The 13,832-nt window shown below is 35.3% G+C and overlaps 1 protein-coding gene across 4 annotated transcripts in view; it reads right to left on the bottom strand.

Moving 5' to 3' along the window:
• Nucleotides 1-3,067: 3,067 nt before the first annotated feature.
• Nucleotides 3,068-13,832, bottom strand: part of UBR1 (ubiquitin protein ligase E3 component n-recognin 1) — a 60,910-nt gene continuing 50,145 nt past the window's right edge. For 3 of the 4 annotated variants that reach the window (XM_027641803.1, XM_027641802.1, XM_027641801.1), the window contains exons 40-47: nt 13,472-13,559; nt 11,662-11,795; nt 10,325-10,433; nt 8,226-8,282; nt 7,693-7,770; nt 6,875-7,045; nt 6,576-6,677; nt 3,068-6,103 (exon numbers count right to left, since the gene is read on the bottom strand). In XM_027641803.1, coding sequence (XP_027497604.1) covers nt 5,962-6,103; nt 6,576-6,677; nt 6,875-7,045; nt 7,693-7,770; nt 8,226-8,282; nt 10,325-10,433; nt 11,662-11,795; nt 13,472-13,559 — 881 coding nt within the window. In that variant the 3' untranslated portion in view covers nt 3,068-5,961. The remainder of the gene's footprint in view (nt 6,104-6,575; nt 6,678-6,874; nt 7,046-7,692; nt 7,771-8,225; nt 8,283-10,324; nt 10,434-11,661; nt 11,796-13,471; nt 13,560-13,832) is intronic. The other variant, XM_027641804.1, reaches the window with a different exon arrangement.

Raw genomic sequence — 13,832 nt, 5'->3', positions numbered from 1 at the left:
TTCCACAAGAGCCGTTAACTCTTCCCTTTGCATTGCATTTACCTATGTGTCTATACTTCTAGTCTTCATTGCAATCACTTTGCCCAGTGTGGAATTAAAAATTAACTGGTGCATAATTCCCTCAGCCACTTCTGAGAGCCAAAAATACTTACCAGCTGCTCTATAATTAGCTGATACAGACTGGAAAAGAATTAATACAGTTTCCTTGAGAGATCAAGGAAAAGGACAGTCATATACTGCAAATTAATCAGATTTCCCAACAGCAAATGGGGTTTTTTTAAAATGCAGTATATTTTTCTTCAGGTAAGTATGCAAAGTGTGTCAGTCAATAGCAGTCACTTCCTCAAAACAATTCTAGTTGATCTACATTTGGAAAAACAGATCTCAGTAACCAAAAGCTGTAAGATAATCAGAAATAATTCAGAGAAAAACAGAAATTACTCCTGTAGAGGTTTTTTTAATTAGGAAAAAATTGAATCAAGAGATCTAAGAATATGCAAATTCTAAAAAATAAAATGCTTTCAACAATTAAAAAAGAGAGGAATGGTTCAGCGTGATGAAAATGGTTGTAAATCAGGATATCAGAGCATAAAGAAAGAAAATCTTACTTTGTATTTTAGGAAACATTTCCATATTTCCTAATGGCAAAACATATTTAACTGTTGAAACAGATGACGCCTGACATTTTGCACCACTTAAAAATCTCTTGGTCAAGTTTTAACTTGCAGAATTACAAGAACAGTGAACTTACTCTTTTGATAACTTTCTAGTTGACGGATTTGTCAAGACAGATTTGGAAGGAAGAGTGAATGGATCATCCAGCCTGAGCATCTCTTTAAAGACACAGAAATGTCAAGCAGTATTTGATGTAAAACATTATCATGAAGAACAGAGGTCTAAGTATCACCTACACATCTTCCCTGGCCCTCACACAAGCTCATTTACTTGCATATGAAGAAAACACATTTTACTCTAAAAGACTAGTTAGCATTTAGCAAGTTAACCTTCATCTCTCAGCCAACTGCCAGAAACTGCAGCAGTAGAATGTGGTTGCTTTTGAAATTAACTGAGTTTCAGAATACATTTCACAGGGAACAGTCCTTGTCTGGCCTATTACCAGTGATTACTCAAGTCATTAAATTGTTGATTTCTATCCTGTCTAGGCATTCAGAGTCTCCATCAATATAGACACATTACAAAAAGATGATAGCTCATTTCACAGTAATCAGGATAAAATTTACTTTTCTTAATAAATGCTTTCTTCTTTGCTTTGTATTTATTGGTCTCCCCAGAATGTGGAAGTGCACCCTATATATCCAGCTTCCTTTATAGCACCTGTCACAATAGTTGGAATTTCCTGCACCATCACAGCCACTGGATCAGGACAACAAGCTCGGGCAGCAGCACAGACTCCACCTTAATTCTGTGTAATTGTTAAAGACAAAGATGGCATTAGCAAGCCAAGCCTTTAAGCCAGGGCATATGCTCAGATACAGAAATAAATACGACTTGTGGGACACTTCTTATCCTACTTATTATTAATGCTTAATCCAGTCAGAATTAATAACAATACAGCAACTTCCAGAGTAAGGCACTCATCTATGCATAAAACTATTTTCTTTATCAAGTTCTTAATTAAAACAAAATAAGATAAACACTTCAGTTTCTGGTGAAGGCACTATGACAGCTTCTACAGAAATTGCAATTACAATACTCTAAAGCTTTCTGATTACCACTGAAAACACTCTACATTGATTGTAAAGAAAAAATAATTAGCAAGACATATAAAAATGTAGCACATTTAGGGTTTTGTTAAAATGAACACTGAACACAGCTCAAGCAGGAACTCTAGTACATTGGGATGAGCTCTCTCTGAGCTCTAGGCCTGCATCTCAACACTTGTACCCACCTCAAGAGGCCAACATTACACTTTAGGCACACTTAAGAAGGAGGAAACAAAAGGTTCTGCAGTCTACTGAACAAGATTATCCACGGCTCTTCACAAACATAGCAAGGACTCAAACCAATCATAAAATCCACAACCCCCACTTTGTGCTTCACAGCATTTTGCTGCAGCTTATTCACTCAAGCATGAAGCCCAAAAACCTCCTAAAATTAAGTCTGATGGACTGTAAGTTGTTTTACACTGATCTCATGAGCAACAGTCACAAGGAAATAAAAAGAAAACCCTCAGGTCCCATTTTAATGTTTCATGTTTAACTTTATACCTCGTCTCCTCTTACTTACCACTACATGAAATCATGTATATAATCCCTTGGAATTTCAGCTCGCCCTCCTTCAACACACATTTCCTTTACATTCAGTACGGTCGAAAGCAAAGCTGCGTAAATTTAGAGAAATGTAGCTAGGATTAGGAATAACCAGATTTGAGAGACTTGTATAGGAGTGGATTTTCATTATTAGCCATTTGTTTTCTGTATCAACCCTCAAATTTAGCCTACCTGCAAAATACTCATGAAAACTAACAGAAGAGATTTGTGCCACAGAAATGAAACAACTTCCATTTTTTAAGAAAGTATCTTTGAAGATCTTGTTAACAGGTTAGAAGAATCTAAGTAACAAACTTAAATGTTGTATCATGAATCTGACTAGTTTACAATGGAGATTATTCAATGACATTGGCTAGAAAATAAAGTGTATTTCAACCATAAAGCAAAGTACATGATGGCCAAAATATTCTGCTATATTTTTTGTACACTAAGATTTTTACTATGCAAGAAATAGTGCTGTAGCTCTTTTCTTTTTTTCCTAATTAACAGGATTCTTGTTCTAATATTCTTCAGAACATTTTTACTAGTAGACTTTATCTACCTCTACCTTTTACCTTTTCAGGAATTGGTTCTTAAACACATTTACTTTACTAAGAACAAGCATAAAGAGCAACACCATCAACACCCAAATTCTGTAAGCTTAATGGTGCCCAAAGCTACAACAGCAGAGGATGTGATGACAGTCAGCAGCCTGTAACATAAAAAGGGGCAAGAAGTACTGGCCATTTCTATTTGAAAGATTCTTGACTGTTTGCTTAGCTCTATAATAAAACACCTTTTTTTTTTAACATGTATCACACAGCACACCATACCAACACCACAAGGCTTCCCTTTCTAGAGGTTGTTCTGACAAACGGTTCTTATTTGACAAGATACAAAACCAGAATCACTCAACTAAATTGGTTTTAGGACATCTAAATATTAAATTCTGCACTTAAAACTTATTTTACAAATTGAGGTAGACACTGCAGGAATTTGCATCTATAAAATACTGGGAAAAAGTTTCAAGTAGCATATTTCTTTATGTAAGAAAAAGCACAGCATCATTCCTAATGGTACAAAAATTATACAGACTACAGGAGTAACTGGTATTGTCTACCAACCATTTATTAACCCTTCTCCTTTTTCATACTGACAGACACCACTATGATGCTCTTGTAAAAAGAACTGTGAGGTGTCAAATAAAAATTGAATAATCTACGAGAAGTTACTTTATTTCTTTTTTTTTTTAAATATACATATACAAGATATTTTATTTCAAAAGCACAAGAACATTATACAAGTTCAAATTTACATTTTTGCAATTAAAGATACCAGTATGTGCATTATCAAATAACTTCTGTCAGCTTGGATGGAACAGAAATCAGTGGCATAAGCGTCTTGCAATCACTAAATACGGATTATACTCACAGTGAACAAAACTGCATAGTAATTTATGAAATGAAAGATGACCACGCTAGTCCATGAATGATATGGGAGCCCATTTGCTAAATTAGTATGTGCAAACGTGCAGAAAGATGCAACTTTCTTCTCCCACTTCTTCGGCTACAAAGAGATTTCTAGAGCTTTAAACAAGCTCACCTGCTCATACCAACTCCTTATATACTACAGTTCAGACAGAAAACAAAATAAAGTGATCTCACTGCATATTTGACAATGGGATTTTTGCATCAGTGAAGTGTGAGATAACTGAAAGTTTTTTTGATAAATGAATTAGTAAATATCAGAGGGAAACAGTAAGAGAATACAGCTTGGTATCAATGAGGCATACATCTGCTAGTATTAATTCAATATTTTTGTTGGTAAGAAGTGTTTTGATGACATAAAAATCATCAGTGCATGCAAGTTTTCATGACAACTGTTCTAAATTCAGTATGTGAAGACTAACAGAATTAATGTTTGTCTTCAAAGAGTTTAATATTTAGGTTTAAAATCTGATAGAATCAAAATAAGGAGAATGGTCTTAATTTCAAGAAACAGAATATCTCAAAAACATACCAAAGCCAACTTTTTGTATCATCAGGGAAGGATTACAGCAGAAGTTTTTAAGAAGTATTTGAAACTAGAACAATATTTGAATTAATTGGTATTCCATTTTTAGATTAGTTATGGTGCTGTTCAGTGCACTTATACATACATACTCAAAAAACTTTAAAAAAAAACAAACAGGAGAAGAACATTTAAATCTAAATCATTATTTGTGATTCTACCATTTCACATACAATCGTGGCAAAATGAAAAAGACATCATACAAAAACATGCTCTCAGACATTAATTTGAAAACCTCCCCTTGAAAGTCTTATTAAAATGGCACAAAAGAATCCCAACAGCAAAGGGGCAGGGAAATTTAGGGTAATGAAAACTTCAGACTTTCACATGGAAATGGTATTTCCTGGGAAAGCATTTTTACCCATCACGTTAAAAATTCTCTCATGTATATTATGGTTGAAATTCAGAAAACAGAACAAACATTTAGAACTAAAGCAAAATAACGTATCACTGAGAGAGAGTTCAATCACAATGTGCTATTAACTGGAGGGCAAAGAAACAGACTTAGACACCTTTTTTTCCCTTTTCTGGTCTACCTGGCACTGAACCACTGAACATGCTCCCCAAAACACACCATTTCATTTATGCAGGCTCCAAAACATGCTCCAAACAATAGTAACAGAGGATGAAGAGTGGAAAACCCCTCAAATATGAGAAAACTTATTTCTGATTCTAAAACTTGCTGCTTTCGGGACTTTGTTTTAGTCCAGTGATAGCTTTGAAGGTCATTTACTTTACTGAAGTCTCTAGCTCTTGTATAACTTGCAGAGCTACACTACAGCTACCCAGCAGCAGTACTTTTACATTCGATTCTTGGGGAAAACCTCAGAAAACAAACTGTAAAAAAGTAAAACTAACCACAACCTAGCCAAATATTGTAGCCCTAGACCTCATACAACACTAATAGAGGACAAATTCTTTAGATAAAGTGCAGTTCTGGCAACGCAAAAAGCACAGACTTAATTTTTTGATGCAACAAGCAAGATGGTAATTCCCACCATGCACTTTCTATCCCACACTTCTCATTTGAAGAATGCATTAATGAAAACTCTTCATTAAATCCCAGTGTATAGCTGAATGCAGACTATTTCTGTAAAATTTACTCTCTATTGTACCTGTTGCTACAGATGACTAAAGGCCTGGCACCACTTCCACTCCAATATTATCTTGACCTATTTCAAGCTTCACTAAAGCTTGGGAAAAGAACCCAGAGAGAAAGTAAAGGAGGCTTTTCCTTGGCAACACCATTTTGGTATGTTCTCAAGGCATGGAAGAGACAGAAGTGTGGTGTGTGCTCTGAAGCACAGCACTTGGGAAGCTGTCCTCATGAAAATACATGAAATAATTACAACTTCTGAAAAAAGTGGAAATATTTCTGGACATGAATGTTCAGTAATAATTACTGAAGGTGGTTTTCCTTTTAGAAAGAAGAAGAAAAATACAAGGAAAACATAAGACATGAGATTCTGCTTCATTATATCAGTGATGCATCCAACCTAGAGAATCCACCAATTGTGTCTGAACTACAGAATTCACTTGAGTAGATTTTTTTTACTGCCACCCTCCTTTCCTTTTCCAAAGCACTGCCAAAGGTAAGAGTTTTCACTAAAAATCAAGAGACTCAGAGTAGTTGCCAGTTGAATCCAAAGAAGATCTGATTGGTTTCTTGGCTCCTGGCAATCTCCTCTATGATGCAGTGTTGCTGCCATAGCAGATGGAGCTTTCGGTAACGCTCCCGGCATAAGTGCAAGGGATTGCCTCTTCTTCATAGAAGAAAAAAAGAATAACCAGTTAGCATATAAAAATAGCAACTGCAAACTGTTCCACTAATAATCTAACATTAATACTAGACTATATTAAATACTCATATGAACACCAATTCCAACAAGTCTATTGGAAACGTAAAAAAAAATTCTACGTGTGACAAGTAACAATCATCATTTCCAAGATAACATTTCAGCAACAGCAGTTGTTGCATGTTTCTGATGAACAGCATACAAAGTATTCTTCAGAAAAGTAAGGAAGTTTAACAGTACCAAAAATTGCTTTTTCCCATTATAAACTATCCATTCACGACTGGAAACTGCCATCAGGAACTTGAAGTTAACCAAGTTCACCAGGCCAAGACATGTATTACAGTGCTGTACATGACAGGAGGAAGAACATGTTGTCCAGTGGGTATAAGAAAGAAAGAGATACAAAAATAGAAATACAGAAAGTTAAACATTTACTTACTTTAGACCCGGATCTGTTTCTCCATACTCATCCAAGTAGGGTGCAGGGTATAAGCAGCCCCTGGTTTTACCTTCAATAAGGACGACTTTACATTCCCTGATTCTTAAGGGGAAAAAAAGCTACATTTAAAACACAACTCCAAGCAGATCCTTCACTTTTTAGGTGAGCTATAATTTACATCAAAGCAATGCTTCTTCGTCTCAGATAAAAAGAATCAAGTGCTTTGACAAATCGTGATTTTTGAACTTCAAATATTTCTCTTTACTCTTTAACACATTAAATTCTGGCCAGCTACTTACTTGAGAAACATACAGACTCCAGCTCCACACTGAAGAGCATGAGAAGTACAGGCTCCCAACTCCTCTCCATTCACCAGTTCTTGACAGCAAGTATTCTGGGAACACAACATAGCCCCACAGAATAAACACAATACTGGATGTTTTTGTTCATCATCAGAAGACCGTGGACATCTAAAAGAAGTGTAATCAGAATGTTACAGCAGGAATTACAATGTTAAAAGAAATGTTAACTATGGATAATATTCCTTAAAAAACAAAATGACCCAGTCAACCAACGAAAAACCCCAATCCACAATCAAACAAAAACCTAAGACAAACTATGTCATAATCATTTCACATATCTGCCTCTTTGGGCTGTGTTTTTACATTGCTTAAAATATTTTATTTGCAAGATATCTGCTTTGAGTAGGAAATTGAATTAGATAATCAGCTGAAGTCCCTTCTGACCTGAATTATCCTATGATTCACTCTTTTTGGCATAAAACAGTACCAATCATCTGGGCTTGCTGTGTCCAGTGCAAAAAATAATTTTCAGGCCTATGGCCAAACCAAATTGCACTGGAGAAAAATGACCAGGAGTAAGCTATAGTAATTTTATATGCTATGTTATCAAACACAAGTGACTTCACTTGCTACTGTGTGTTTCACATTTAAAGTGAACATGTGCTGGTGTTGGCCAGTATATCCGTAACAGTGCCTTCACTTCTACAAAATAATTTCTGGATTGTTTTAACACCAGTTACAGTAACTGCAAGAATATAAAAGTCACTAGAAGTGGCAAAACACCTAGGAAGACAACTAAATATGTCACATCTTACCTAAACTGAGAGGCTTGGTTCAGAAGGCAACTGTAGTCTTCAGGAAGCTCTATTAAATGATTTCTTTTCCTAGGATACCTGGGTAAGTGAAAAAGAACTATTATGACAATAACAAAGATCAAAGCAAGTAACTATGAATTCCTGCGAAGCTTTCGGTCTTTTCTGCAAACTTCTGCAGTTCCAGAGCAATTCTTCAGTTCTAGAATCCCAAGTGAGAGGCTCCACATGGGAGCTTCAACATTTCTACAGTCCAGAAAAGGTGCTGAAATTAAATTTCATATGTAACCTACAGGTATGAAGACATTCCAAATTTCAGTTAGCTTTTGTTTTTCCTACAGCAGGGTATATTATTTGTCTAACAATGCTGTACATTCCCAATGGAGAGGGAATGTACACAATACACAATCATCTAAAGATAAATGTACTTTTAGTAGTAGAGCAGGAGGAATAAAACACAAGCTCTTTAACTTGGCCACAACAAGTTCTTTCAACTGTTCTGGGTGAAAAACAGAAGAAAACAAGAATAAGCTTACCTTATTGTAATGCTTTTCCCCTTCAAACAACTTAACACCATTGGGTCAGCACACCACCTATTTCAAAGAAACATTTGCAGATTACAGCATTTGATAAAAATATACATTCAGGATCACTAAACTAAACTACTAAGTGATAGTTTAGCTAAGAACTCACAACGAGAAACAGCTTTTTTTTATGCTTTTGCATCAGGAGAAGACTTTAAGCTTGTATACAAGAGGAAAAACCTATGTGAAAGAACACTTAAAGTTATTATCATGCACATGAAAACATAGGGTTAACAGAGTTAAATGCAAGCAGCCTTCAGACATCTTCAAGTTCTCAAAGTGGGCTACAATACACAGCACCTTTTGGTAAATATGTGCTGAAGGACACAGTGTAAATAACTATTGTACACTTAACAGGAAAACATTTGTTGTTTTTATTTAACAGTCATCACCTAATGGTTATTTTACAATGGTTTATTGCATGTTGTATGCTTGCTTAGAATGGCCAAATGTGTCTACCAAAGCAGTGGTAGATATTGGCCATTACTGAAAAGAGGAATTGGTATGTTTAAGACATCTTTTAAGTTATTTTTACAAAAAAAGGAGAAGGGAGACAGAACTGTAGCAGATGGTCAATCTAGTATGCTTCATTTAACACATTTCTCAACAATCATCAAATTCAGTCTTCTGAAATAAGTTCTGTGAGAAAACATAAGGGAACTTGCATGATGATTTGGCAACTGTTACTATTACATTAAATATGTAGCCTCCTACTTGAAACCTCTGTTTCTGATTGGAAGCACTGTAACTTATTTGCTAACCCTGCCTCTAGTGATCACTTTCCAATGTCCACAAGCGCTTATCTTCTGTGTTCGCTTTGAAGCACCATTACGTCTTTGAGCAAACACGTAGAAACAAGCAAGACAAACTTATTTAATAATTTACCTGTGAAAGTTAATTTATTAATTTATAAGTAATTATACATACTACACAAGGAATTGATCATAGTATGTAGGTAATTCTTTAGGTCAACTATATGGACTCTAAGTTGGAAGTCAACAGTTCCATACATCCCTAAATTGAAAAATCTAGACAACAAAACAGAACAGATGTTAAAAAAACCAACCAAACAACAACATAGCAAAAGCTAGTAAGAGTCAAGAGAATTTTGCCAAGAACCAGGAATTATTACAAATGTAGCCAAGTGCTCAAATGGTCACATTAAATACATAGAGATATTCTCCAACACAGTATAGCTGGATTATTCGTAGTTGGGAATGGGGGAGGGTGTGTCTCTTTACTTCAGCTTGAGTTTTTGAATGCAGAATTTAACAAATTCTTTCTTTACAGCTGCTTTTTTCATAAACCGAAAGAGGAGAAATTTAGGTTAGATATTGGGAAAAAATTCTTTACTGTGAGGGTGGTGAGACACTGGAACAGTGAGGGAGGTTGCGGATGCCCCAGCCATGGAAGTGTTCAAGGCCAGGCTGGATAAGGCCTCAAGCAACCTGGTCTAGTGGAAGGTGTCCCTGCCCATGGGGGGGGGGTTGGGACTAGATGATTTTTAAGGTCCCTCCCAGCCCTTAACAATCTTCAATTTCATGATTCTAGATGGTAATTTACATAACACTCAAACTGTACCTTTAAATCATTAAGCCCATTTCCATATTGGAAATGCAGAGAAGAAACACTGGAAATGCAAGAAGAGGTACAAAGCCTCACTCTGCCAGTTACTTAATTTTCCATATTCTCGTTTTATAGCTCATGTAATCAGCATTTTTGCTCTAGACAGATTAAAAATAGGCAAATACACAGTAAGTGGCATATTGCACAAGCAAAGGTTTATAATAACTTCTTTCTGACTGTATGGTTTCATATAGGTCTGCAAGCACTAGTCCCTTAAACTATAATTATTTAATACTGGAATTACCATAAAATACAGAACATTTTGTGGGTTTCAGTGCCTTTAAGAGATTAGGTGTACCTATGCACAACAAACGTTTAGAACTTCAGTACAAATTTGAGCTCAGCTATTTACTAACAAATTTGATCCAGAATTCCCACAGGGAATCACAACAGAAAAACATGGCCTGTCCAGCCCCAGTTAGTACCTTTGAAGCAGTGGATTTACTGTGTCCCAATAGTCATGGAAGAGCAGGAACAAATTTGTAGGTAGAGAGAGGTAACTACAAAGTGCCTTGAATTGCCCTTCTTCAGAATCTGTAAAACAAAAAGAAAACATGAACAACTGTTTAAGTGTTCCAGCACTGCTGAATAATTCACTCAAAACTAGGAATCTCCTGATCCCTTTTCCATTGAATAATACGTATCCTACAGCTTCAGCATAGCTCCTAGCTAGTACTATCGGATGTTACTCCACTGACTTAATGAGAGCTATAGTAATCTGGATGATCTGAGGATATGCTTAAACAAATTTGATATATATATTAAGTAATTTTTAAATCACGCATAAGTTACTGTAATAACAGAATTCCTTGCTTAAATTACTGCATAATATGTGACACATCTTAGTGTGGTAGATTCTATACTTGCATTTTAGCTTTTCACTGTCCTTATGACCTTCAATGATATTCGATTTTGCTATATCACATCAGTGCTAACAGATTACATAAAGCTGGGCTAATTTAATAGTTTTCTGGGTAGCCATTTATGATTTCTGTTACAGAAAATGGCATTGTTGGTTCACCAGAAAGACTCCTCCCTATAGAATCAAAGTCCCAGACTAATGCCAAGGATAAAAGCATATCCCAAAATCCAGAGATTTTGATTCATATATCATAATAAAATGCAAACTTAGTTTACAGTTTATATAAATCAATTTTATATTTTTCTTGTATACGTTATATTTCGTCTCAGTTATTCATAGCAATTTTGGTTCTCCTTTCCAAATAGTTGATGATTCTGTGTTTTGCTGCATTTTGACAGAAGACAGAGTATTTTTTGGTTTAGTATCTGTAATGCATTAGGATCCTTTAACGAGGAGTTTCAGTTTTATAATGTGCTTTATTTCTTCTGGGCTTTGTTTTGCTCAATCCCTGTATTTTTAGAATTTACCATCATCAGCAACTACATGAAAAGGTTTGGGTTTTTTAAAAATATACTCCAGGCTACTTCTCAGGTGATGTAATCTAAATCCATAAAACTATCCTTAAATCACAGTATCTTTTTATCCACAAACATTTACTATCCTCACATCATTGACAGTTCACATATTTCCACATATTCAGAAGTAAGACTCTTCTATGCAAGTAAGGCCAAGACAACTCAGTTTTCTCATGCTTGTCCCTACCTCTACAGATTAGTAATTCTTTACCTTCCAAGTCTTATTTTAACGTATTGACTATTGTTAAGTTATTGTGAACATTTAAAATTCTTTCAGAAAAGAGTAACCAGTCAGACGTAGATACATTTGTTTTCTCATATTTACCTTGTAGTAGTTCTTCAGGCGGAGAAACTCCCAGCAAATAATGAAAAAATAAAGCAGCACAACGAAGGTAAGGCATGATGCCTTTTTTAACACAGTCCCACACAAGCCAGCCTGGAATATCCTGGCTAAAGCAACTGTAATACACAAATGAGAAATAGCTGCATTAGTTCACATTGCAAATCCTTTTAGCACTTTCACAATTTCGCAGAATGGTAGCTGTGTAGTAGCAAATTTCCCCCAAATTCTGTGAAACACGGCCACCAGCACTTAACTCCTAACTTCCCCTTTGCCTAAGGAATAAGTACTGAGTTTACATACAACACTTGTCTTCAAATTATGCCAACTTATATTTTTCTCAGAATTATAAAAAATAAATAGCCAATACATTGCTGTCCATCTCTATGTTACTCAAAATAATCTGACATAAACTGTGCAACACTGCAACATAGCATCATACAGAGAATTCATGCTCACACCAGTTGTTTTTTATTACCAAAAGTCAGCAATTTTTTGAAATTGTGAAAGTTTTTGATTCAGTTCGTCTTTTGAATGCAGTTAAAAATGAGAAAAAAAATCCCTTAAACCAGCATAAATACCCTTCAGGAACAATAAAACCAACAGAATAAAAAAATTAATAACTCATACTTCATTATGGAAATCACAACAAAAACTCAGGTTGTTTAAAATAAAGCTATATCAAACCCATTTTTGACAAAAAATACTGGAGTGATACTTAGTAATTATTATTGTAGTCTGCGCAATATGAGCATTTAGTCTAAATTTCAGAGTAAATTTAACTTGCTTATAGTGTTATTGTTTTCTTAAAATTTTAAACTTTGTGAACTTCCTGTTCACATAAATGTGAATTTAACTCAAATGTTGACCAGTACTTCCTGAGGAACAACCTGTCAAGCCATATTATAACATCACAGACCATTATAAATTTATTATGCAGACTGTGCTGTTCAAGCACAGATAGGTCAGAGTCAGAAGATAAAAATGCATACACAGAAACTAAAATACTAAAACTATCACAGCTAGGTTGCCTAAACACTGGAATTTAATTTTGTACCTAGACACTTTGGTACAGTGACCTAATTTTCCAAAATACACAGCACCTATGATTCTAAGCTCAGGCCTTGGAAAAAAAATTACTCCTGTTATTTAAATACCAAATGTTAACTATTTTAAAATTTAGTCTTAAAACTTTTAGACAAGTGGATAGCACTGTCAGTCAGTGAGAAACATATCTTTGCAACTAGCCTTGGTGAAGATAGATCAAAGAAGAGTTTGCAGAGGGTGTATCCATATTTTCTACTTCATTTCACACAGATACTGAAGTACTAGAGTCTGCAGCTACACCTATCAGAAAAGTCTGAAAGATAGGCTCTAACATTCAAATGAGCAACTGTGTTCGGCTTTACACTTTCTCCCCTTGTTATAGTAGAATCATTTCCTTCTTTCTTGATTCCATCTATACTGTGAGAGATCTAAAACAAAATAATCAAAGCAAAGAAAAAAAAACAAACTGTAGTTGGTTGTATTTCTCTCCAGAACGGATACAGGTATTTTTCAATCCTCAGACTAACAATTTACTCAGTTCTCCTCAAAAAGTAGCTACTTTAACTGAAACTGTTTCTTTCAATAGTTTCAGTGTTTAGGAACATGGGAAGAAAGCATAGGGCATTGTGCTAACTCCCTATACAAAAAGGGATCATTTTTTTCCTGTCTTCTGTGTTCGTGCAGGTCAATCTCTGTGTATTGCCATCTTTCCAGGAAAATGTAATGCTGCAATTGAACTGCTACTTACCCACTGGTGTACTGGCAAACCTCTCTACAGAAAGACTGTGCAGACTGTGCCTCCTCACTGTTGTCAGGTGAGCAAGCAGTGGAGGACTCTGGATACAAAAAGATGAATCCACTGTAAATGTATTCCATTGTGGCACACTTCTCTCTTACATATACTGAACCCTTTTTATTTTATTGCATTACAGAAGTATTTCCACTTTATTTTGCTTAATTATTTTCTATTTAATATTTTCTGCCTAAAAAATGTTTTCCTAAGACTGCATTCTATAAGGAAGAATCAGAATAACTCCCTCATTGCTCATCCTCAGGTGAAGAACTGCTTTCTTCCCTTGAACTTTTGAAGTTGTTGTCCTACACAGCTT

Source organism: Corapipo altera, unplaced genomic scaffold (genome assembly GCF_003945725.1).
Source record: "Corapipo altera isolate COAL_440 unplaced genomic scaffold, ASM394572v1 23b, whole genome shotgun sequence".
Classification (NCBI taxonomy): domain Eukaryota; kingdom Metazoa; phylum Chordata; class Aves; order Passeriformes; family Pipridae; genus Corapipo; species Corapipo altera.
This window is presented reverse-complemented; position numbering and strand designations above follow the sequence as displayed.